Source organism: Silurus aristotelis (genome assembly GCF_946808225.1).
Source record: "Silurus aristotelis genome assembly, chromosome: 18".
NCBI classification, from domain to species: Eukaryota; Metazoa; Chordata; class Actinopteri; order Siluriformes; family Siluridae; genus Silurus; species Silurus aristotelis.
The window spans coordinates 11595995-11619072 of NC_139591.1; the positions used below are offsets into that span (position 1 = coordinate 11595995).

A 23078-nucleotide genomic window follows, 5' to 3' on the forward strand; every position below is an offset into this window, starting at 1 on the left:
ATATATATATATATATATATATATACATACACACTGTATATGTGTGTATTTTATATACGTATAAGTAAAGAAAAGTAACTAGAGTAAAGTAAAGACATTGTGAATAAATGTGTGTTGCATTGAAGGTTTTCACCTCATATTTATATATTTTTTATAAAAATGAAAGAAATGCACGTTGCATTAATCAAGCATTAATAAAATCGATGTTGTTAAAATGATTTTGCATTAGCACCTTATTAAGTGTTTGAAAAACGTCATTCCATGGTTTATTGTTTTATGTTTTCCTTTTAACGGTAATTTTTACATTGTTTAACTTTCCACAGTGTTTCACTTTTTGAATTTTTAGTCAATATTATTTTCTACAATATAAATATTTAACAGCAAACTCAAAGAAAAGGTTTACAATTAGCATGCTGACCATGTCCTTCGTTGTGTTATTCTTTTACGTTACATGTAACAATTTGTGTGCTCTTTTCCTCCATTATAAAATCAACAGTGATGTCCTCTTGTTTGCATCCAATTGCATCCATTTTTGCAACTCAAGGGATGTGTTCTTTTACACACACAAAGGTGTTTTTGCTCAATTTTACTTTGATCACAGAAGTAAGGCAAGTTTGCTGTTTTATCATTTGTCTTTAAACACAACAAATACAAAGTGTTCTAAACATGAAGCTTGTTAGATTAGCCTAAAGTTTTAAAACATGCTACAAAAAATAAGATCCATGGCATAGGCTGTTTAAAATCTGTTTAAAAAAGGGAAAATGATGCCCCCTCCTTGGCACATACAATAAATATTGTTAAGATTAGTGTTGTTTTTATTGTTTGTTTTTTGTTTGGTTCAGGGTTTTTTGTATTCAAATTGTCTTTAAAATTCTGGATATCAGTAGTCTGTGTCAATTGTATAAATTTGACATTTCAAAAAGATACACAACAAAGATACCATTTTAGATTATTATTATAATATTTCTGTAAAACCAATTATAGAACACTGTGAGTGTTTTGATTTTCACTCTGACAGTATGACAAAATAAAGTTTGGTCCACACTAAATGTCTTTTTTTTTAAACAAAATACAATAAAAAACAAAAAAGCATATACCCGAAGAGCATAATACTTTTTAGCACCCTTAAAGGATGATGACTGTATGAGAGATAGAGAAAGTAGAGAGAGAGATCTGTTTAAATAATGGCTAAATACTAGACTGATTGCTTGTTTTATCTTTCTCTTTACAGAAGAAAGTTTATTTTATCCAACTTTATTCAGTTTTCCATGAGTACAATACTACTGAATATCAATGTGCTCATAAATATCACTCAAATTCTTGAAGGTTTACTGCCATATTACTAATGACATGCTATATAGACACTTAGTAATTTTTGTGTATATATAATTAGTTATTCACCTTTGCTTCATCAGATGATTCTGCAGAAATCTTGTCTTACCTAAAAATGTAAGTAGCTTTATAATCTATAAGTAATTAACCATTTAGGCTTTCTGCAACATGAAAAAAAAAAAAATTATGGTATTGATGTTTTATGGCACAAACATGCTTCTTCTTTTTCTTTTCTTTTCTTTTTTTTTGCTATCGTGTACACAAAACCTTTAAAAACACCAAATACACAGTTTGTTCTTAATTATTTTCTTATTTCTAATACAGTATTTGAAAAGGTTTCACAGGTTTGTTCTCATGCTGACTCCTTCTCTACACTTCCCTTTTGTACTAAACAATATTTTATCATCTCAATTGTACCCTTTGAAACAATAAACCCCATAGAGTTTGTGCTTCTTGTCTGGAAAACCGGAAAAGCGCACAGCAGCCTCTGTGGGGCTACAGCGACGACGTGGACGGGAGATGGGGTAGCGCACACTTCCGTCGGCCAGCCAACCACCATCACAGCGATCATAGCCTAGCAGCTTCCATGCTGCATACATTTGGCCCACCTTAGCAATCTGAGCACCATCCTTTTGACAGGCCAGCACTGCTTCATCATATGTCATCTTGGAAGACGGGGTAAGGTAGTAGAAATGCCCTACAAAGTCCAAAAAAATTTAAACAAGTGCAGCATTAAGGTTCTAAGATTCTCTCTATTCTATTTGAGGTCATAGTTTTTCTATTAAGTTTTCTATTAGAAGTGTAGAGTTTAGCATCTGCTTTAATACTGGACTTTTGAAAGTTTGGTTTTGAGAGACAGTGATTTTGCCTACTCCAGTTGTAAAGACTGACAAAATAAAATATCAATACAAATATGGTATAGGTAACTATAAAATATAAATATATAAAGAGGTGTATGTATATATACATATAGGTGTAAAAAAAAAAAAAAAAAATTTATATATATATATATATATATATATATATATATATATATATATATATATATATATATATATATATAATCAGTGGTGGGACTTCTCTGCTGGCCTAAACACTATCAGGAGCACTGACCTACATTACATTTCAACCTAAATTCTAATCTTTGTTCCATGAAATTTTATTCATTTATTTTCGACAGTTTATTCTCTTCATTTCGTAGTGTTTCTTTTGGCTGCACTGCTTCCAGTAGGTGTATGTGGATGTTAGATTTTTTTGTTAGATTTCAGCCTCTATGTGCTGCCATGTCAATCTAATCTGCTCAGGGCCTTCAGTAGTGCTGGCCAATGTACCTTAAACTATATTAGCAATGGGTCTGTTTCTCTAACCAATCAGATTCAAAATTCACCTCACAGGGCCAGCTAGTTGGCCCAGAATAGCATTAGCATTTTTCAGATTGGTCGGTCAGAGGGAAACAGCGGTTTGACTAAAAAAACACGTCTGTAACGATCTGCATACATTATTTCAGCTGAGTTAGACTTTTTTATGCCCACAATGGCTGACGGAGGAAGAGAAATTGCTTTCAACTGCACAGTTGCAGTTGTAGTGTAGAGGTTTGGAGCTTGCTTTACTAAAGTGGTATTTACCCTCCATATGCAAAATACCTATCTCTCTGTAATGCCACGCGCTGTTATATTGCGTTTTTATAGTATATAGTATTGAGGGTTTCTATAATTGTGACTTGAAAGTGGTGGTATTAAGAGGTGGATTAAGTCAGGTAAGCCCCACTGAAGGCCCAGATGCACCAAATGCATGGCCTGCCACTGACATGTATGTATGTATGTATGTATGTATGTATGTATATATATATATATATATATATATATATATATATATATATATATATATACACACACACACACACACACACACACACATATATATATCGTATTTTCCGGACTATAAGCCGCTACTTTTTTACCCACGCTTGAAAAGTGAAGGTGAACCAATTAAACTCTTTATATTAAATCGGGTGCACTCCCACTGAATCGACCCGCACCACATCATAAATATGGATGAGGTTTCTCTGACGTTTGACCTGCCTCTCACTCGGACTGTCAACAGGAAATGCCAATCATTCGTCACTCTGAAAACAACCGGGCATGAAAAAACTCACTTCACCTGTGTTCTGAGCTGCACGGCATCGGGAGAAAAGATTCACTAATGGTGATTTTTAAACGCACGATGATGCCAAAAGATAAACTCTCGAGAAAAATTGTGGTGAAAGGAAGGAGGAAGACAGTGAACAATGACTTTCTTGGTAGGCTACTGTTTAGATACAAGCCGTTGTAACGCGTTGAGTCTGGGTCATGGGATAGCTCGCTAACTCCAGTTGCAACAGAAATCATATAAGCACAAACAGGTTTCCAAAACTCTTGCTTTTTTATTTTTCTTGGCAACAGCGTTACAGGTTAGTCAAAGAAACTTAGAAATGAGCATCAGAAAATAATAAGGACATATTCCTCAGTCTTGCACACATCCAGTAATACCGGAAAAATGCCGCTCTGCTCTTAAAGGAGCCACAACATATTTCACCTGTTACACCGTGTAACAGACACTGTCTTTCGTTAAAGCCTGTGTAAAGTTCATTAGTTTTAGTGTAGACAGCTTTAGCAGTAGGCTTATAGACAGGTGCGGCTTATTTATGTTCAAAATAAAAATATATGTAAAATTCATTGGGTGCGGCTTATATTTGGGTGCCCTTAATAGTCCGGAAATTACGGTGTATATATATATATATATATATATATATATATATATATATATATATATATATAAAATCATTAAATTATGCAATGTGTGTCTTAATAAAAATGGCTCCAACATTTATACAAACCTTTGTACTTTGATGTGAAACAGAACACATCATATCTGTTCTTTTGCTTGTCTTGCATTCCATAATTCCTTATGCCAGGGACAGTGTTCTTCCCTCCACATGGTTCTCGAGGTTTGGTGATAGGATACTGCACTGACCCATCACTAAGCCAACCAGCATTGCACCAGTCTAGGCCTTCTCTCCAAGCTTGATACAGCTGATCAAAAGAGGCCACAATAGCATCCTGGTTTTGACAGGCTTTTTCAGCTTCTTGAAAGTTGAGGTTATAGCGACCAAAAGGTGGAAAATACGGGAAAACTACACCTGTGGAAATATTATCTCAGTCACCTTTTTGCCAGGTGGCTTGGTGTCTTTCATTAAAGCATTTCATCTAATTATTAGATATAAGGTATTACTATCACCTAGGCAAATATGAACAAAAATTTGTCTTTAACTTAAAATTTATTAGTTTTTAAAAAAAAATCACAAAATTACTCTGCTCTCATGAATAGAAAAAAATTTCAAGCACAACATGGCTGTATCAAAAGGAAATTTTTCAGTTTATGCCTGGCACAGTTATTGACACCTTTTTTGTCATAATGTTGTGCTACCTCCCTTTGCCATGTTTTCTAAAACTTAGCTTATTAATTCCTTAAAATGCTCTATCTGCAAATCTGCAAATTATTGTATTCTGTTTTTATTTACATTTTCTACAGCATTACTACATTTTTGGGGTAGTGATTTCTCGTCCATTGTAATAAAAGTGTAATAGAATTTGGCATGTGTGTTACTTTACATTTATATCCCTGTGAAAAAGTCATGGTTGAACATTTTGTTCAAATGTGTGATGACAAATGTAAAATAAATGGAAGTATTCTTTTAATATATTTTACTATGGAGGTGGCAATAATTATTACACATACTTAGCAAATTTAAACAGTGTTGTGTTTGCAATTGTTTAATATCCATAAGAACACTATTTTTGTGAATTTGAACAAAGAATCAAATAGTTAATTAATGACAGTTTTTTGCTAATATTTCAGGAGGGTGCCTGTCAGGGTGTGAGCGCAACAAAAGGCAGAAGCCGGAGTACAGCTCGCTTGGGTTTTAATGGCATGCGTGAGAGAGAGATACACACACACACACACACACGCACGCACATACGCACACGGCAGTCCTTCGGTTGAGAGAGATAGTCCGAGTAGCGCATTGGGAGAAGCGTAGCTGACCCGATATGCACAGGGAGGGGAAGCTCAGCCGGTATGGGATTCTGGAGTCCGAATGAAATGGATGAGAGGAGTCCTGTATGAAAACCGGAACGCGAAAACATGCAGTACGGGAAGTCCAACATAAACAATAACGAACGGGGAGTGAATGTGAGTGAGGGGTTTATGTAGGAGCGGGGTGGAGTGATGATAAGCTTCAGGTGTGCCTCGTTAAACCTGGAGCTTCAGAGAGAGTGGAGGCATGAGTGATGATGAGCTCCAGGTGTGCAGGAGGCATAGAGAGCCACCAAAGGGGGCATGGCAGGTGGATCCCTGACATTACCCCCCCCCCCCTGAGGGGCGGCACCTGACGCCCCAAACCCACAGACGCTCGGAGGGCCAGGGCACTCGGAGGAGGATCCCGGTGTCCATCCAGGGTCGAACGGGACCTGGTCAGAACCGCCGCAGAACCGGAGAAGGCCAGGAAGGACCTGAGGTGGGGCAACAGCCCAGGCGAAGCACAGGAACTGGACGATGACCAACCCGAAGGCACGGGACGGAACCCTGCTCCCAGCGGAGGTCCGAAACGGTGCGTAGCTCATCGCGGAGGCCAGAATCGGAGCGAAACCACCGGCGAAGAGCCAGGACGAAGGCCGGATCCAGAAAGGCGCCTCCAGCGGCGACCGGGGACGGAGAGACGCCTGCAGCGGAGGCTAGAGACGGAGAGCCGTCTTCAGCGGAAGTCGGAAGCGGAGAGACGTCTCCGGTGTGGGACAGGGACCAAGCTGTGCCCACAGCAGAATCCAGAGGCTGAGCTAGCTTCACAGCGGAGACCAGAGACTGAGTTGCCATAGGAGGAGCTCGGAGGCGGGACGTCGCCACCCGAGGAGTTCGGAGGCAAGACGTCGCCACCGGAGGAGCTCGGAGACGAGACGTCGCCATCAGAGGAGCTTGGAGGCGAGACGTGCTGGAGCCGAGAGGAGCTTTTGAAGACTCTGTGGAGCAGAGAGGAGCTCTCGGGGACGCTCTGGGACAGAGAGGAGCTCTGTGACGTGGCGTCGCCTGGAGAGGAACCCTGTGACGTAACCTCACCACCAGGGGGACAGTGAGGTGAGCCGTCCCCATCGAGGAGACCGTGAGGTGAGTCGTCGCCTTCGGGAAAACCGTGAGGCTGCGGTACGACGTCCCTTTCGCGTCCAGGCGGCAGTACGATGACCCTCTCGCGACCAGGCGGTGGTGCAACTTCCCTTTCGCGGTCAGACGGCGGCACAACATCCCTTTCGCAGCCTTGGGGCTGAGCTGAGTGCACTGGGAAGCTCCGGGGCGAAACGGAGCTCGTCTGGAGGTCCTGGAGGGAAGCCGAGCTCGCCTGGAGGTCCTGGGACGAAGCCGAGCTCTCTTTAGGACTCTGGAGCGGAGAGGAGCTCTCGGAAACACCCTGTGACAGAGAGGAGCTTTCTGTGGAGACCTGGAGTGGAGCGGAGCTCTCCTGGGAGTACTGGAGCGGAACTGAGCTCTCGTGGAGGTCCTGGGGCGGAGCTACTCTCTCCTGGAGGTCCTGGGGCAGAGCTGAGCTCTCCTGGAGGTCCTGGGGTGGAGCAGAGCTCTACTGGAGGTCCTGGGGCGGAGCTACGCTCTCCTGGAGGTCCTGGAGCGGGGCGAAGCTCTCGGGAAAACCCTGAAGCAGAGCGGGGCTCACCGGGACGTTCTGGAACAGAGAGGAGCTCACCAGGAGGTCCTGGGGTGGAGCTGTGCTCTCTTGGAGGTCTTGGAGAAGGCTGAGGATCTCCTGGAGGCCTTGGGGCGGAGTGGAGCCATCCTGAAGGGCCTGGAGCAGGGCAGAAATCTCCTGGAGGTCCTGGGGTGGAGCAGAGCCATCTTGAAGGGCCTGGTGCAGGGCCTGGAGCAGGGTGGAAATCCCCCGGAGGTCCTGGGACGGAGCGGCGCTCTCCGGGAAACTCTGGTGCGGAACGGAGCTCTTCGGGAAACACTGGAGCGGAATTGTGCTTTCGGTAGCGGGAGAGAGATGGTGGAGATCTGCGGTGACCTTCCCTAGTTCCCGGGTGAGAAGCCGGATAAACCGGGCACACGAGCCGAATTCGCCACCAGAGGCGCTCCACAACTCACTGGCCGGAGAGAGGGATTCTCCAGACAGCAGAGAAATGTGGAGTGCGATCTTGTCTGCTTCCGTGGGGTAAGAGGATGAATAAAACTCCATATATAGAGAGAGATACACAAACGCGCACACACGGCAGTCCTTCGGTTGAGAGAGATAGTCCGAGTAGCGCATTGGGAGAAGCGTAGCTGACCCGAGATGCTCAGGGAGGGGAAGCGCAGCCGGTACGGGATTCTGGAGTCCGGAAGAAACGGATGAGGGGAGTCCTGTATGAAAACCGGACCGCAAAAACATGCAGTACGGGAAGTCCAACATAAACAATAACGATCAGGGAGTGAATGTGAGTGAGGGGTTTATGTAGGAGCGGGGTGGAGTGATGATAAGCTTCAGGTGTGTCTCGTTAAACCTGGAGCTTCAGAGAGAGTGGAGGCATTAGTGATGATGAGCTCCAGGTGTGCATGGTTAAACCTGGAGCTCTATGGAGAGCGGAGGCATAGAGAGCCACCAAAGGGGGCGTGGCAGGTGGATCCCTGACAGTACCAGTATTAGTGGAGGGTACTGTACATTTCAATTAAAGGAACAAACCTTATCCTCTAATTTATTTATTTTTTTGTCCTTCGAATTTGTAGTCTTGTCTATTTTACAGCTTATTAATTTAAGAATGTTATAATTTTGCCATTATATAATAGCAGTAAAACAGTAAATGCCATAAATTGTAAGCCTGACTTAAAATAATAGTATATTTTGTGTTTAATAAGAAAATAGTTTTCATCATCAAACTGTTTACACTTAATTTTTAGCCTGTTAGTTGATTGTGAAATGTGAAGTTCAAAATTATGCTGTAACATACTGAATACATTTTTGTGATACTATTACCTTGTAAATTAAGGGACACCACTGCTGTGGCATCCTCCAGACCGTCAATCACCTCACATTTAAATGTTCCATAGTCCTCCAGTGTTATTTCACTAATGACCAGTGACGCATCATTCTCACTGGCACCTTGTAGATGCACACGGCCATGGAAGCTACCATAGCTCTTCTTATTGAAACCCATAGCTACAAAAACATCAATCTCCTTCAAATAATCTGATGTTAATTTAGTCCATTTTATCCTCATTTTGGGATTGGGGACAAATGCAGGGTTCCTTTGAAACGTGCATGGCAGTGTAGCATTGCCCCCCCGGTGGGACACCACTTTGGCTCGTTCTTTCATAACAAACAGTCCAGGTCCATTTTCTGAAAAACAATTGGAAATACAAAAAATCATGTTCATGTCCTTAAATTAAATTTTCTTTTTCTTCTTAAAAGTTCTTTGCAAGAATGTACTGAATTTAAGTAATTAAATTTCACTTTTTAATATACAATGTTAAAAACAATAAAAAAATAAAGATAAAACATTGAATAAAGCCCTATTCGGACGGGACTAGTTTTCCAAACAACGTTTGAGTTAAAAAAAAATTTCAGCCGACGTCTGTCATTTACTGTATGGATTTGGACGGGACTAACATCTGTGTTTATTACAGAGGTAGGAGTCTCTGTGTTTTACATGTGGGCTTTGCAAAAGATCACATGTTCATGATGCGTGGATTGCGTATGGTCATATGACCGAGCAGAAACTTGAATACCATTGCGCTAGGATTAGTACGGTAGTTCACACTGACCATAGCACACAAAAAAAAACGCGTTTTTTAAAAAACATTTTCGGCAATCACAGACATTCCCATTTGGACGGGATTAGATTTCTCAGAGGACCGCCGAGTTTGCTGAAAAACAGTAGGTAATTTGCGCTGGAATTTTTACAGAGGTCGTGTGAGAAAAAGACAGACATAACCCAGATTCGGATGGGATTAAAATCACAAAGTACGTCTGTGAAACTGAAATTTCTCTAATGACCCCCTGTAAAACTAGTCCCGTCTCAATAGGGCTTAAGAAGGTGCAATAACCACTCTAACCCCTTTTTGTCCAAACAACCCACAACAGTAAATTGTTATTGTTCCTACACTTCCATTGGTTTAGCCAATGTGGGAATGCAACAAGTGTGGGCTCATCTGGGATCTGTTTGGATAGGAATAGGATGGTTGGTTATTACATTTGATGACAAGTTTTGATCTTGAGGTGTTTGTTGCTTCTCTGAATCTGGATGTTTTTGTCGAAAGGATGACCTTTTAGAAATAGCTGCTCACTATACTGTACCAGTTTGTAGGAGTTTGCAGAGATTAGGAGTAAGGTTCTCACTAAGTTCTGTGAGTTAGGTGTTTTAAAGCTTTCACCACATTTTAATACAACTGTGGCTAGTGGTGTGGAAAACTCTGTTGCTGTTCAACCAGTGGTTAAAGCCAGAGCTACTCTGTCTCGTTTTGACTCTCATTCTTTGTCTGTAGGTGCCAAAGTGAGCATTGCATGTCTCTAATTGGAGACTCAAGAAAAAACAGCGGCATATTAAGCAGAGATGGAGTTTAGGATAGCTGTGAATAAGATGGAACTCAATGTAGATTGGGAAGTCCGATTAAGGCAAGTGGAGTTAGAAGTGATGTTCTTCACTGTCCACATCCCACTCGGCTAACCCGTCTTCCTCTCCTGTGCTACTGTCCTTTCTGCCTGCATCTCCTGTAAAGCCTGTCCCTATGATTGTCGACTCGCTCTGTCCAATCCACACCTGTGTTTGATGTTGGTAAAAGCATTGTGTTTGTTCCCCCTTTCCGAGAAAGTGAAGTAGACACTTATGTCTGTGTTTTTTTTTTTATCATATAGCTGTAGCCTTAAATTGGCTTAAAGATGTGTGGCCTTTATTCTCCAGTGTAAGATCATTGGAAAAGTTTAGGGAGTGTGCTCTTCATTGTCCTTGGAGAATAGCTTACAGTATGAGGTTGTTAAAGCAGCTAGAGAGAAAGAAACATTGTTGGACAAGTGGTGTTCTTCCAGTAAAGCTAATGGCTTTGACTCCTTGAGGGAGCTTTTGTTGATTGAGAAATTTTAGAATTGTCAGCCTGATTATGTTGTAGTCTATCTAAATGAGAGGAAGGTGCTGTATTTGCAGATGAGTATGTGTTGACTCATTAGAATGTGTTCAAGCAGACCAAGGTAGAACCTTTGGTAACCACTGATCAGCGGTTAAAGACAACTCGGTCCAGTTGGTCAAATTCCCTTGCTATCTCCAGTGGGTGTTTATACTCTCATAAGCCTGGCCAAATAATTGCCCTGGTAAAAAACCTTAGTCCTGCTCCATGATATGTTTGACAGGATCTTGGAGAATCTCTTGATTTATGTAATCAGCCATTTGTAACAGATTGCACATGTTCTTTAGTTGGGAAAGAGCAAATGCCAGTACCTGTAAAAATTCTTTGTGATGCTGGTGCCACCCAGTCATTCATATTGCTGGCGTTTTATCTTTTTCAGACCAATCCTTATGTGGAACACGTGTTTTGTAGGGTACATTAATCTGGGAACGTATTTTGCAACTGTGTCTAGCCATGAAGAGTTGGCATAAAGGCAGGTAGCTTATTTTTGTAGAGAACAATATTTTAATGCGGAAATAGTCTCACACTGATTCACCATTTGACAGTGTCTTTCAGATTGTGGTACCTACCATTTATAGGCAAGATGTACTTTAGGGAGCCCATTACCATCACTGGTCAGGACACTTATCATATTACACAAAAATATATTCTTTAAAATATGTATTCTTTAACATTTCGTTTGGTCTGCGTTTAGAAAAGATGTGCAGTTTTGGTGGTCTTGTCATGTTTGTCAGTATACTGGGAAGCCAAATCAAGTTATTTCCCCCAGCTCAACTTTACCCTATACCAGTACTTGGGGTGAAACAGGTGAAAACCTGGCCAGAAGGAGCTACTTCTGCTCTTCAAAACTGTTTTGAGTGCACTGACTGGGACATGTTTAGAGAGGCTGCAACCAACGGCGATTCCATCAACTTGGAGGAGTATACATCAACAGTGACCAGCTACATCAGCAAGTGCGTTGATGATGTTACAATTTCCAAGACCATCACTACATGCTCCAACCAGAAGCCGTGGTTGACTGCAATGTGCGTATGCTGCTGAAACAAAGAGACTCTGCCTTCAGAACAGGGGACAAGACGGCCTTAAGAACAGCAAGGGCCAAACTGTCCCATGTCATCAGAGAGGCGAAGCGCGCACACGCTGAGAAAATCCACGACCACTTCCAGGACAGCGGAGACACCCGTCGCATGTGGCAGGGCATCCAGGCGATCACGAACTACAAGACAACATCACCTGCTTGTGACCGTGACACCTCCCTAAGCATTTAACACAATCATCCCTCAGCACCTGATTGAGAACTGGGCCTGAACACCTCCCTCTGCAACTGGATCCTGGACTTCCTGACTGGAAACACCACACTAAGCACTGGGGCCCCTCAGGGCTGTGTGCTCAACCCACTGCTGTTCACTCTGCTGACTCACGTGGTGGGTCTAATCAGCAAGAACGACGAGTCAGCATACAGAGAGGAGGTGCAACGGTTAACTGCCTGGTGTGGAGCAAACAACCTGTCTCTGAACGTTGACAAAACGAAAGAGATGGTTGTGGACTTCAGGAGAGCACAGAGCGACCAATCTCCACTGATTATTGATGGATCCTCAGTGGAGATCATCAAGAGCACCAAATTCCTTGGTGTTCATCTGGCGGACAACCTCACCTGGTCACTTAACTCCAGCTCCATCACCAAGAAAGCCCAGCAGCGTCTCTACTTCCTGAGAAGGCTGAGGAAAGCCCCCCCATACCACCCTGTCATCTACATTTACCTCTTGCACACCAACTACCTGCATGTTTTTCTTCACCACATCCATGAACCTCCTCCTCTTTTCCTCCTTCCTGGTGGCTCTATCCTCAGCATTTTTCTACCAATATAACTCATGTATCTGACAAATCACTCCTGTCATTCTTCCACCCTGCCTGCACTCTTTTCTTTACTTCCCTAACCCACTCTCCATTACTTTGCACTGTTAACCCCAGGTACAATTTGAACATGTTCTTGTTGATTGTGTTGGTTCTCTGCCTAGAAGTCTGGTAATCAGTATTTACTGACATTAATGTGTGCTGCTACTCTGTTTGAAAAAGCAATTTCCTTTGCGTAGAATTACTACTCCAGTTGTGGTTAAAAATTTCACCACTTTTGGATCCAAATGGATCAAGGGACTAACTACATGCTTATCCAAGCTATTTATACGGGTTATGAAAATGCTAAACATAACTCAAGTGTTATCACTATGTGTCTCAGGGTGCATTATAGATTTCACCAATCCTTAAAGTCTATGCTAAGGAAATACTGTTTAGACACTGAGAAAGACTGGGATGAAGGAGTGCTTCTTGTGCTGTGCCTCTTGTGCTGTTTGCAGTAAGAGAAGCTGTTAAAGAATCTCTTGGGATTAGTCCTGCGGACCTTGTTTTTTGTCATTCAGTTTAAGGTCCTCTTAAAGCTTTTTAAGGTAATGTCCCTAGCAGATAGTGGTAAGAAACACAATATTTTAGACTGTGAGCAAATTTCACAAAGCCTGTCCCCTAGCTTGTGTCTAGGTGTGTCACAGTGCCCCGATTTGTCATGAGCTGAACTCAAAGATCTAAGTCATTTTCTATGTACACAAAAAGCCTATTTCTCTTAAATATTGTTCATAAATCTGTCTAAATTGGTGTTATGAGCACTTTTCCTTTGCCGAGATATTTCATCCAACTCACAGGTATGGCATAACAAGATGCTGATTAGACAGCATTATTATTGCACAGGTGTGCCTTAGGCTGGCCACAATAAAAGGCCCCTAAAAATGTGCAGTTTTACTGTATTGGGGGTCTGGGGGATCTGAAAACCAGTCAGTATCTGGTGTGACCACCATTTGCCTCATGCAACACATCTTTTCATAGAGTTGAACATGAGTGTGTGTTGAGTCCGGTTTGTGCAGATCAGTCACACAGTTGTGTGTGAGTGTGTGTGTGAGTGTGTGTGTGTGTGTGTGTGTGTGTGTGTGTGTGTGTGTGAGTTCAGTTCAGATGTTTGTTGACGAGCCTGATGGCTTGAGGAAAGAAACTGTTACACAGTCTGGATGTGGCGGCCCGAATGCTTCGGAACCGCTTCCCTGATGGCAGGAGAGTGAAAAGTGTGTTTGACGGGTGTGTGGGGTCATCCACAATGCTGTTTGCTTTGCGGATGCAGTGTGTGGTGTAAATATCCATGATAGAGGGGAGAAAGACTCCGATGATCTTTTCAGCCGTCCTCACTATCCTCTGTAGGGTCTTGCGATCCGAGACGGTGCAGTTCCCAAACCGGGCAGTGATGCAGCTGCTCAGGATGCTATTAATGGTCCCTCTGTAGAACATGGTCAGGATGAGGGGAGGGAGATGAGTTTTTCTCAGCATTCTCAGGAAGTAGAGATGCCGCTGGGCTTTCTTGGTGATGGAGCTGGAGTTAAGTGACCAGGTAAGGTTATCCGCTAGATAAACACCAAGGAATTTGGTGCTCTTGACGATTTCCACTGATGATCCATCGATGATCAGTGGAGAATGGTCACTCTGTGTTCTCCTGAAGTCAACAACCATCTCTTTAGTTTTGTCCACGTTCAGAGACAGGTTGTTGGCTCCACACCAGGCTGTTAACCGTTGCACCTCCTCTCTGTATGCTGACTCGTCGTTCTTGCTGATGAGACCCACCACGGTCGTGTCATCGGCGAACTTGATGATGTGATTCAAACTGTGCATTGCTACACAGTCGTGAGTCAGCAGAGTGAACAGCAGTGGACAGAGCACACAGCCCTGAGGGGCTCCAGTGCTTAGTGTGGTGGGGCTGGAGATGCTGTTTTCGATCCGGACTGACTGAGTTCTTCCAGTCAGAAAGTCCAGGATCCAGTTACAGAGGGAGGTGTTCAGGCCCAGTAGGCTCAACTTCTCAATCAGGTGCTGAGGGACAATCGTGTTAAATGCTGAGCTGAAGTCTATAAACACCATCCTTACATATGAGTCCTTGTTGTCTAGGTGGGTGAGGGCCAGAAAAAGGGTTGTGGAGATAGCATCGTCCGTGGAGTGGTTTGGACGATACGCGAACTGCCTGGGGTCCAGTGAGGGTGGAAGCTGGGTCTTAATGTGCCTCATGACGAGCCTTTCGAAGCACTTCATCACGATGGGTATGAGTGCAACGGGCCGTAGATTCTCTTGGCGTGTGCGCGCTTCACCTCTCTGAAGGCAGAGTCTATTGTTTTTAGCAGCGCACACACCTTGGCAGTCATCCACAGCTTCTGGTTGGAGCATGTAGTGATGGTCTTGGAGATCGTCACGTCATCAATGCACTTGCCGATGTAGCTGGTCACTGTTGACATGTACTCCTCCAAGTTGATGAAATCACCATTGGTTGCGGCTTCCCTGAACATGTCCCAGTCAGTGCATTCAAAACAGTCCTGGAGAGCAGACATGGATCCTGCTGGCCAGGTTCTCACTTGCTTCCGAGCTGGTCTTGAACGTCTGCTGAGTGGTCTGTATGCTGGGATCAGCATAACAGAGATGTGGTCGGAGTACCCAAAGGTGGGGGCGGGGCTTCGCCTGGTATGCGCCCCGGATGTTTGTGTAAACAAGATCCAGCGTGTTTTCTCCTCTGGTTGCAAAGTCCACATTCTGATAAAATTTGGGAAGCACAGTCCTGAGATTTGCGTAATTAAAATCTCTGGCGACTATAAACAATCAGTCAGGGTGTGTGTTTTGAAGTTCGCTAATGGTCCCATAGAGTACACTGAGCGCTTCCTTAGCATTAACGCTAGTTGGTATGTACACTCCGAGCACAATAGCGGTGGTGAATTCCCGGGGTAAATAAAAAGGTCTACATCTCACAACAATAAACTCCAGCAGCGATGAGCAGTAGGTACAAACAAGGACAGAGTTCTTATACCATTCCGTGTTGATGTAAACACACAGGCCGCTGCTGCGAGTCTTACCGCACAGAGCTGCATTTCTGTTGGCACGAAAAGCGGCTAGCCCGTCCAGCTGAATAGCGGCGTCTGGAACTCTGTCGCTCAGCCACGTCTCAGTAAACACGAAAACGCAGCAGTGTCTGTACTCATGCCGAGTAGCTTGTTGGAGTCTGATGTAATCTAATTTATTGTCCAGGGAGCAGACATTAGCCAGCAGTAGAGGTAGTTGTGCGGGCCGGCTTGGGTTAGCTTTCAACCTAGCATTAGCACCCGCTCGCTTTCTGCGCTTCCTCGCCTTCGATTCCCCCTCCTCCGTCCATCCGCCGCAGGCGACGCCAAGGTCTGGAGGCCTGGTTCTCGAAGCACGCCGAGGTCGCGTAGCTTCTGCCGCAGGTCATCATTTATTGTGTTGTTTGGGTTATTTCTGAGTTCTTTGATGGTTTTGCGGTTGTACACGAGGACACTGGTTGCTCCGATGTCCATGTGTCCATGTGCATTCAAAATGCCATCAGTAAAATGCACCTGTGTTTGTTGTCCATTTGCCTGCCCATACCATAACCCCACCATCATGGGCCACTCGATCCACACCACTGACATCAGCAAACCGCTTACCCACACGATGCCAAACAAGCTGTCTGCCATCTGCCCTGTCAGTGAAAACTGGGATTCATCGGTGAAGAAAACACCTCTCCAAAGTGTCATCTAACGGCACCTAATGTGAGCATTTGGCCACTTCAGCGTAAAAACATGTGCCAAATCAAACATGCGAATCATGAATACGGATGATCCGCTGTTGGGACCCCTAATAGGAGAAGCCAAAAAAAAGTTTATTCAACAAACATCAAGAAAAATACTCAACAATAGAACAAAAAGCCCTAGCATTGTTGCTTGCTTTACAGTTTTTTTTTAAGTATAAAGCCTTCAAAATACAGTCTAGAGAAGTCTTTTTCCCCCCAGTATGTTTATTTCTTTAGCACTGTCCATGTTCTCTTTCCTGAACTCTGTGTGTGTTGCCATTTCATTTGTTAACCACCTTTACACTTGACCATTAACAATAACCACTCTAACCTACTAACAATAACCACTCTAACCTACTCTAACCACTCTAACCTTCTATCCTACTTTTTTTGTCCAAACAACCTGCAGCAATAAATTATTGTTCCTACACTCCCCTAGGCTTAGTCAAGATGGGAACGTAACATACTTAAATACTAATTGTCATTTCCATACAGCAAAAACTAGTGTTTAGTGTAGGACATTTTATACAAATGATAACATAAAAACATAAAACATATAAAAGGTTTGCATACACTAATATTTTGTGTCACCAACTTTATGACATGCATTCAATGGCATCATTTTGACAACCTTACAGAACATATTTTTTCCCATCTGGAGTCAATACTCCATTGTCAATACACAATGGAGTCAATGGCCGTTCTCTTGTATTGATAAATTCAATTGAGCAAGTTCAGGGCTCTAACCTGATGCTAAATTAACCACTCTATCACAATGTGAGCCTAATGAATCTTGGTATTGTCATCCTGAAATATGCTTATGCATAACATTCCTTAATAGGATAACCTGGTCAATCAGTACATCAAGTACTTAGCTGACATTTTATTGCTGCATATTGGCTTGACCAGTTGAAGTACCCCCAGATCCTAACACTCTCTCCAGAGGCCTGAACAGTGCGATTTGCAAAGCTTCATGTGTTTTCCTTCTTTCCCTGACACATATTTTCAATTGCTTTATCCACCTTATACATGGAAGTACAGCAGCTAGAAGGAAATGTATTCTGTCACAATCCTGGCACAGACCACTAATTTGCCCCTTCTGAAACACAGCTATATCTTTTCTATGACCCTAGGCTAAATCTTTAAAAAATAGTTGTAAAAGACGGTTAATGACAGAACTCTATAAAAAACAAAACAATGTCTTGGTCAGGTCACAAATAATCTCTACAGGACAGTGATAAAAGTATCAAACCATTATTCACAGAAGGGCAGAAGTGTATTGATGCCATAACACAAGATCCAAACCACTTATCAGCAGTTAGAAAAAAACGCATGAACTCAAATGACATTCTGACCAGAACTCAACTGAGCACACGTTTCTTATCCTGAAGACTAAATAGATAAACAGCAAGCAAAAACAGAAAAGATTTGTTGTACAAGGAAATATTATAATCTCATGATATTTTTGCGCATCTTAAAATGATGTAGCTTGCCACCAAAGATGCCAGGGTTGATCATTCAGCCACAAGAGCATTAGAGAGGTTAGCTGCAGATGTCGGATGTGATGTTGCCTGGCATGCAGTTACAATTTATTCCAAAGATGTTTAGTCGGGATGTTTTATTCTTCCATTTCACCTGGCTAACACTTGAGAGGCAATGTGATATAAAAGCAAACTTCAGAGCTTATTATTACAGAAACTTATGAATTTAAACTTATTAAATTACAGTTACTAAAAACCTTCAGACAGTCATTCAAAAAAGATTTTATAAATATAATGTATATTACCGTATTTTTCGGACTATAAGCCGCTACTTTTTTCCCACGTTTTGAACCCCGCGTCTTGAACAACGAAGCGGCTTATTTGTGGATTTTTCCTGGGTTTTTCCCGGATTCACAAACTTCAAGCCAAAAAACTGAGCAACATAACATTAGACCAATGAAATTTCCGAACGGAAACAAAAAAACGCACCTCACCTCACGCACACACCTCACCATTCCAGCACGACGATGACAAAAGATAAACTCCCCAGTGAAATACAGTGGTACCTTGACCTACGAGTTTAATTCGTTCCGTGGATGAGCTCGTATCTCAATTTGCTCGCACATCAAATCAGTTTTTCATATTGAAAATACTTAAAATGGCATTAATCCGTTCCAACCCTCAAAATGACACCCCGTTTTTATGTTTCATGTTATTAAATTGGAAAATACATTTCTAAATAACAAATCTTGCATAAAAACATAATAGAAAGAGTATGTAAAGATATAATAAGGTTTTATTCAGTGTATTTTAATAGGAGATGAGACGACTAATGAAAGGCGGTGGGGTGTGTGTGTGTGTGTCTGTGTGTGTGTGTGTGTGTGTAGGGGGGTAGAGGCGATAAGCGGAGGCGGAGGGAAAACTCATTTTTTACTATCACACCAGTGCACTACGTATCCCTAGACTTAAAATTTTTTACTTTTTCTTCTTTGCTTATTTTAATTAGAAGTGCTTGCAAAGCTTCACTGCTCCCGCATTTTTTGTCCCAGCACCACGGGTGATACCTCAAAACGTGCGGCCCGTTTGTGTGAAGTGTGGTTTTAAATGTCGAAGCATTCGCCCTGCCCCTTTTTCGTTCACGGGACCAAAACATGCGTTTTTTGTCGGTTTCTTCTTCTTCTTCTTCTTCTTCTTCTTCTTCTTTATAATTCTTCTTACTTCTTCCGCCGATTTACGGCACGTAACTCGTCCCGCAGTTTTCGTCCCAGCACCACGGGTGATACCTCAAAACGTGCAGCCTGTTCGTGTGAGGTGTGCTACTACTTTTATAAGGAATCCGCCCGCACGTTTTCGCTCACGTGACGAAAAGTTTTTCCCCATAGAAAATGAATGGGGAACAACTTTCGATCATCATATCTCGGCCCTCGAGCGTCCGACATGCACGTATGGCATATCAACTCGTAGGAGGTCCAGAGTGGATCGCGACTATATGGTTCTGGAATTCCGGATCCGCTTGGAATTCCGGGAATTCCGGCTCAAACAGGCCTCCATAGAAAATTAATGGGGAAAACGTTCAAACCTCCGCCTTTCGGCCGGTGTTCGCCCGACACGCATTTTCGACGTATCCACCATGTCCGGGGTGCGGGGCCGATCGCAATGATGCCACCCACTTCGTTAAATACCCCTGGCAAGGTGGGGCAAGAGGGCAAAAACCCTCAAAATTTCTAGATAACATCTATTCTATTCTGTTTTTTGCCTTTTTAAAGCCCCCTGTTCACCCGACATGCAAATACAGCATATCCCCTCGTCCAGGCTGCCCTCCCGGACGTCCCAATAATTTTTTTTAACATTTTGACCCAAGGGGGCAATAGCTAGGGGGCAATTAGTGCCCCATTGAAAATGAATGGGGAATTAAAAGATCGAGCCACGGCTCGGCCCTCGAGCGTCCGACACGCACATACGGCATATCCCCTCGTAAGGGATCCGGAGCCGGTCGCATCTGTATGAGTACAGAATTCCGGATCCGCTCGGAATTCCAGGAATTTCCCGTCAAACAGGCCCCTATAGAGAATGAATGGGGAATCCGAGCCACCACAGATCGGCCGGCGTTCGCCCGACACGCTCGTACAACGTATCATCTCGTCCGGGACGGAGACCGGATCAAACCCAAACACCCCCCGTTTGTTTAATACCCCCGTAACGACTAGCCGGGGGGCAATTAATCTCCCCTATAGAAATGAATGGGAAAACAGCTCTCATTCACATGCATTGACACACACAGAGTGAATGAGCCAGGGGAAAGCACACAGGCCCCAGGTATGCCATACATCGATTTAAACAGCCCGGTTGGGAGAATTGCATCATGGGAGATGTTAGAACCCTTTAAGGAATGGGGGGAAGGGAGGGGAGGGGCTAATAAGCGGGGGGCTAAAAATAGACAGGAAGGGGACGTGTGACATATCAACGGACTCGGCCCGGCGTGGGAGTTTGCATCGTGGGTCATACAGTGACATCACGTGATGTCACATCAAGCCACGCCCACACCATTAGCCCAAATAGGGCAAAAAACCAACGCCCTCGGAAACGGGCGTGCGATATGTCAAAACACTTGGCAAGGGGGGGGGAGTTGAACCCCGGGTGAATTTTGCCCGTCACGTGACGTCATAGGCCATGCCCACCGCGCAAACCTATTAGCTTAACGCGCCGCTAAACACGCTCCGACCCGGACGAGTGATGCGTCAAACCGCTCGGCACGGTCCCGGGAATCTCCGGCGAAGAGCCGTTTCGACGTGTGACACATCTCGCGATGACGTCACGTGATGTTACTGGCCACGCCCCCGGAAAAAAAGGCCAAAAACGTGCGTGCCGGGTATCAAAACGATCGTCTCTCCGAGTACGGTCGCATCTGGTTGGCACTAAAAACGATCGGCACTAAAGACGCAGACCCGGCGTGTAGCGTTTTGCACCGGCAAGCACTACTCACATTTTCTTCAGGAAATGTCACATTCTAGTTTTCTATTATAATCTTCGCTTTCTGGCTTCGCTTCGCCATCTAGCAGCGGCGTCTCGAGCTCGTACCTCAATTTTTTGCTCGCGTAACAAAGCAAAAAAATTGACAGAGTGACCGCTCATACCTCGGAAAGCTCGTACATTAATGCACTCGTCTGTTTAGATACAAGCCGTTGTAGCGTGTTGAGTCTGGGTCAAGGGATAGCTCACTAAAACTCCAGTTGCAACACAAATCAGATAAGCACAGACAGGTTTCCAAAACCCGTGCTTTTTTATTTTTCTTGGCAACAGCGTTATGGGTTAGTCAAAAAAACTTAGAAATTAGCATCAGAAAATAATGACATAATCCTCAGTCTCACACGCACACACACGCAGAAGCGGAAGAATGCAGTGACATGCTTCTCCCAAAATACCGCTATGCTCCAAATAGAAGCGCAACATATTGCATTTAGTGTCTTTTGTTAAAGCCTGTGTAAAGTTCATTAGTTTCATTGTAGACAGGTGCAGCTTATTTATGTTAAAAATAAAAATATTTGTAAAATTCAGTGGGTGCGGCTTATATAAGGGTGCGCTTTATAGTCCGGAAATTGCGGTAGTTAAAAATAGATGGCTTTGGGGATGTGAGTTTAAAATGCATAACATTTATCATCTGACCTACCTGAGAGGTAAATGGTCCTGTAAGGTGCTAAGTTGAAAGCCTGATCAAAGTTCTCTGCATGGCACATGGAGAGGAAGGTGAGGAAAAGCAGAGTGTTCATCTTGCTATATTGCAGTACTTCACTACAAAAAATAAATAAATCAGAGCAGCAGAGTCATTTCAGCATTTCCAGTTTCAACAAAGTACAATTATGTGAAACACTCTGAAACATGTCATTTTGGTGCTCTAATTATCTAAGAAGGACTCATGTTCCTTTAGAAATAAAACTGCTTTTCTCCTAAACCATAATTAACTACCACTTTATTTTTATCTGCAGTAATTCCCTAGTGAACCAATATAATTCTTGTAGTGCAGAGAAAAGTCTCACTGTCACTGCAACTCTGTTCCCTCATTTCATGCAAATCATAAAATAGGATAGCACCAAATCTTATGACTTCATCTTAGGCGTCTTCTGAATTCAAAACTGAAATTACATTGTTTTGAGTCATGCTACATCCATGCAGAACACTGTGTGTATTATAAGGAAGCAAGCAATACACATCAACACAAAGAAGCACACAAGCAAACTTTACCAGACACATGTTTTAGAGACAGTGGCCCTAGTTCAGCACCGACCTTCATCAACACAGCAAATCCTAAAGACAGTAGCATACTTACCATCTTGCACAGTATACAGGCCTAGCTAATAACAAGATGCATGTGCAGAAATTGTCACATATTAATCTGAACTAGAAGGATAGGGCTTTAAACTCTCTCTTGCCTGCTCTCTGCAGTAACACTGATTGCTCCTTTTTCTCTCCATTCATTTCAGAGTGCTGACGCACTTGCAGAGTCTGCCACGTATTTGGTCTGCAGTCAGCAGAACATAATTGTTCTCTCTCTCTGCAGAGCAGCCCCCACCCATTCACCCCTAGTCCAGGCTGCAAATAGTCATTACACATACCAGGAATCAGACAGTGATGGGGGTTGTAAGAACAAACAAGCCCTTTTCTACAGTAGAGACATTTTCTAAATATCCAGTCTAAAATAGCAAATTATTTTCCTGAGGCAAGAAAAAAAAACATACAGTGGGGCAAATAAGTATTTGATCACCTACCAACCAGCAATAATTCTATCTCTCACAAACCTGTTAGTTTGTCTTTAAGAAGCCCTCCTCTACTGTACTAACTACCTGTGTTAATTGCACCTGTTTGATCTCGTTACCTGCATAAAAGACACCTGTCCACACACTCAATCAATCAGACTCCAACCTCTCCACTATGGGCAAGACCAAAGAGCTGTCTAAGGACAATAAGGACAGAATTGTAGACCTGCACAAGGCTCTGGATGGGCTACAGGACAATAGGCAAACAGCTTGGTAAGAAGGCAACAACTGTTAGTGCAACTATTAGAAAGAAATTCAAGATGACTGGCAATCTCCCTTGGACTGGGGCTCCATGCAAGATCTCGCCTCATGGCGTATCAGTGATCCTAAAAAAAGTGAGGAATCAGCCTAGAACTACACGGGAGGACCTGGTCAATGACCTGAAGAGAGCTGGGACCACAGTCTCAATGTTACCATTAGTAACACATTACACAGTCATGGATTAAAATCCTGCAGCACGTGCTAGGTCCCCCTGCTCAAGCCAACACATGTTCAGGCCTGTCTGAAGTCAAGAACACCAACCTAACCATGAAGCATGGGGGTGAAAACATCATGCTTTGGGGGTGCTTTTCTGCAAAGGGGATAGGACAACTGCATCGTATTGAGGGAGGATGAATG

General features: G+C 43.3%; 1 protein-coding gene across 4 annotated transcripts in view; it reads right to left on the reverse strand.

The window, feature by feature from the left end:
- Nucleotides 1-1204: 1204 nt before the first annotated feature.
- Nucleotides 1205-23078, reverse strand: part of hapln1b (hyaluronan and proteoglycan link protein 1b) — a 37697-nt gene continuing 15823 nt past the window's right edge. Inside the window, exons 1-5 of one of the 4 annotated variants that reach the window (XM_083569159.1) lie at nt 22077-22161; nt 21317-21438; nt 8384-8746; nt 4208-4510; nt 1205-2029 (exon numbers count right to left, since the gene is read on the reverse strand). In XM_083569159.1, the coding sequence (XP_083425285.1) occupies nt 1740-2029; nt 4208-4510; nt 8384-8746; nt 21317-21416 (1056 nt within the window). In that variant the 5' untranslated portion in view covers nt 21417-21438; nt 22077-22161 and the 3' untranslated portion in view covers nt 1205-1739. Of the gene's footprint in view, nt 2030-4207; nt 4511-8383; nt 8747-21316; nt 21439-21888; nt 21911-21973; nt 22162-23078 lie in introns of those variants that run through there. The other 3 variants (XM_083569157.1, XM_083569160.1, XM_083569158.1) reach the window with 3 other exon arrangements.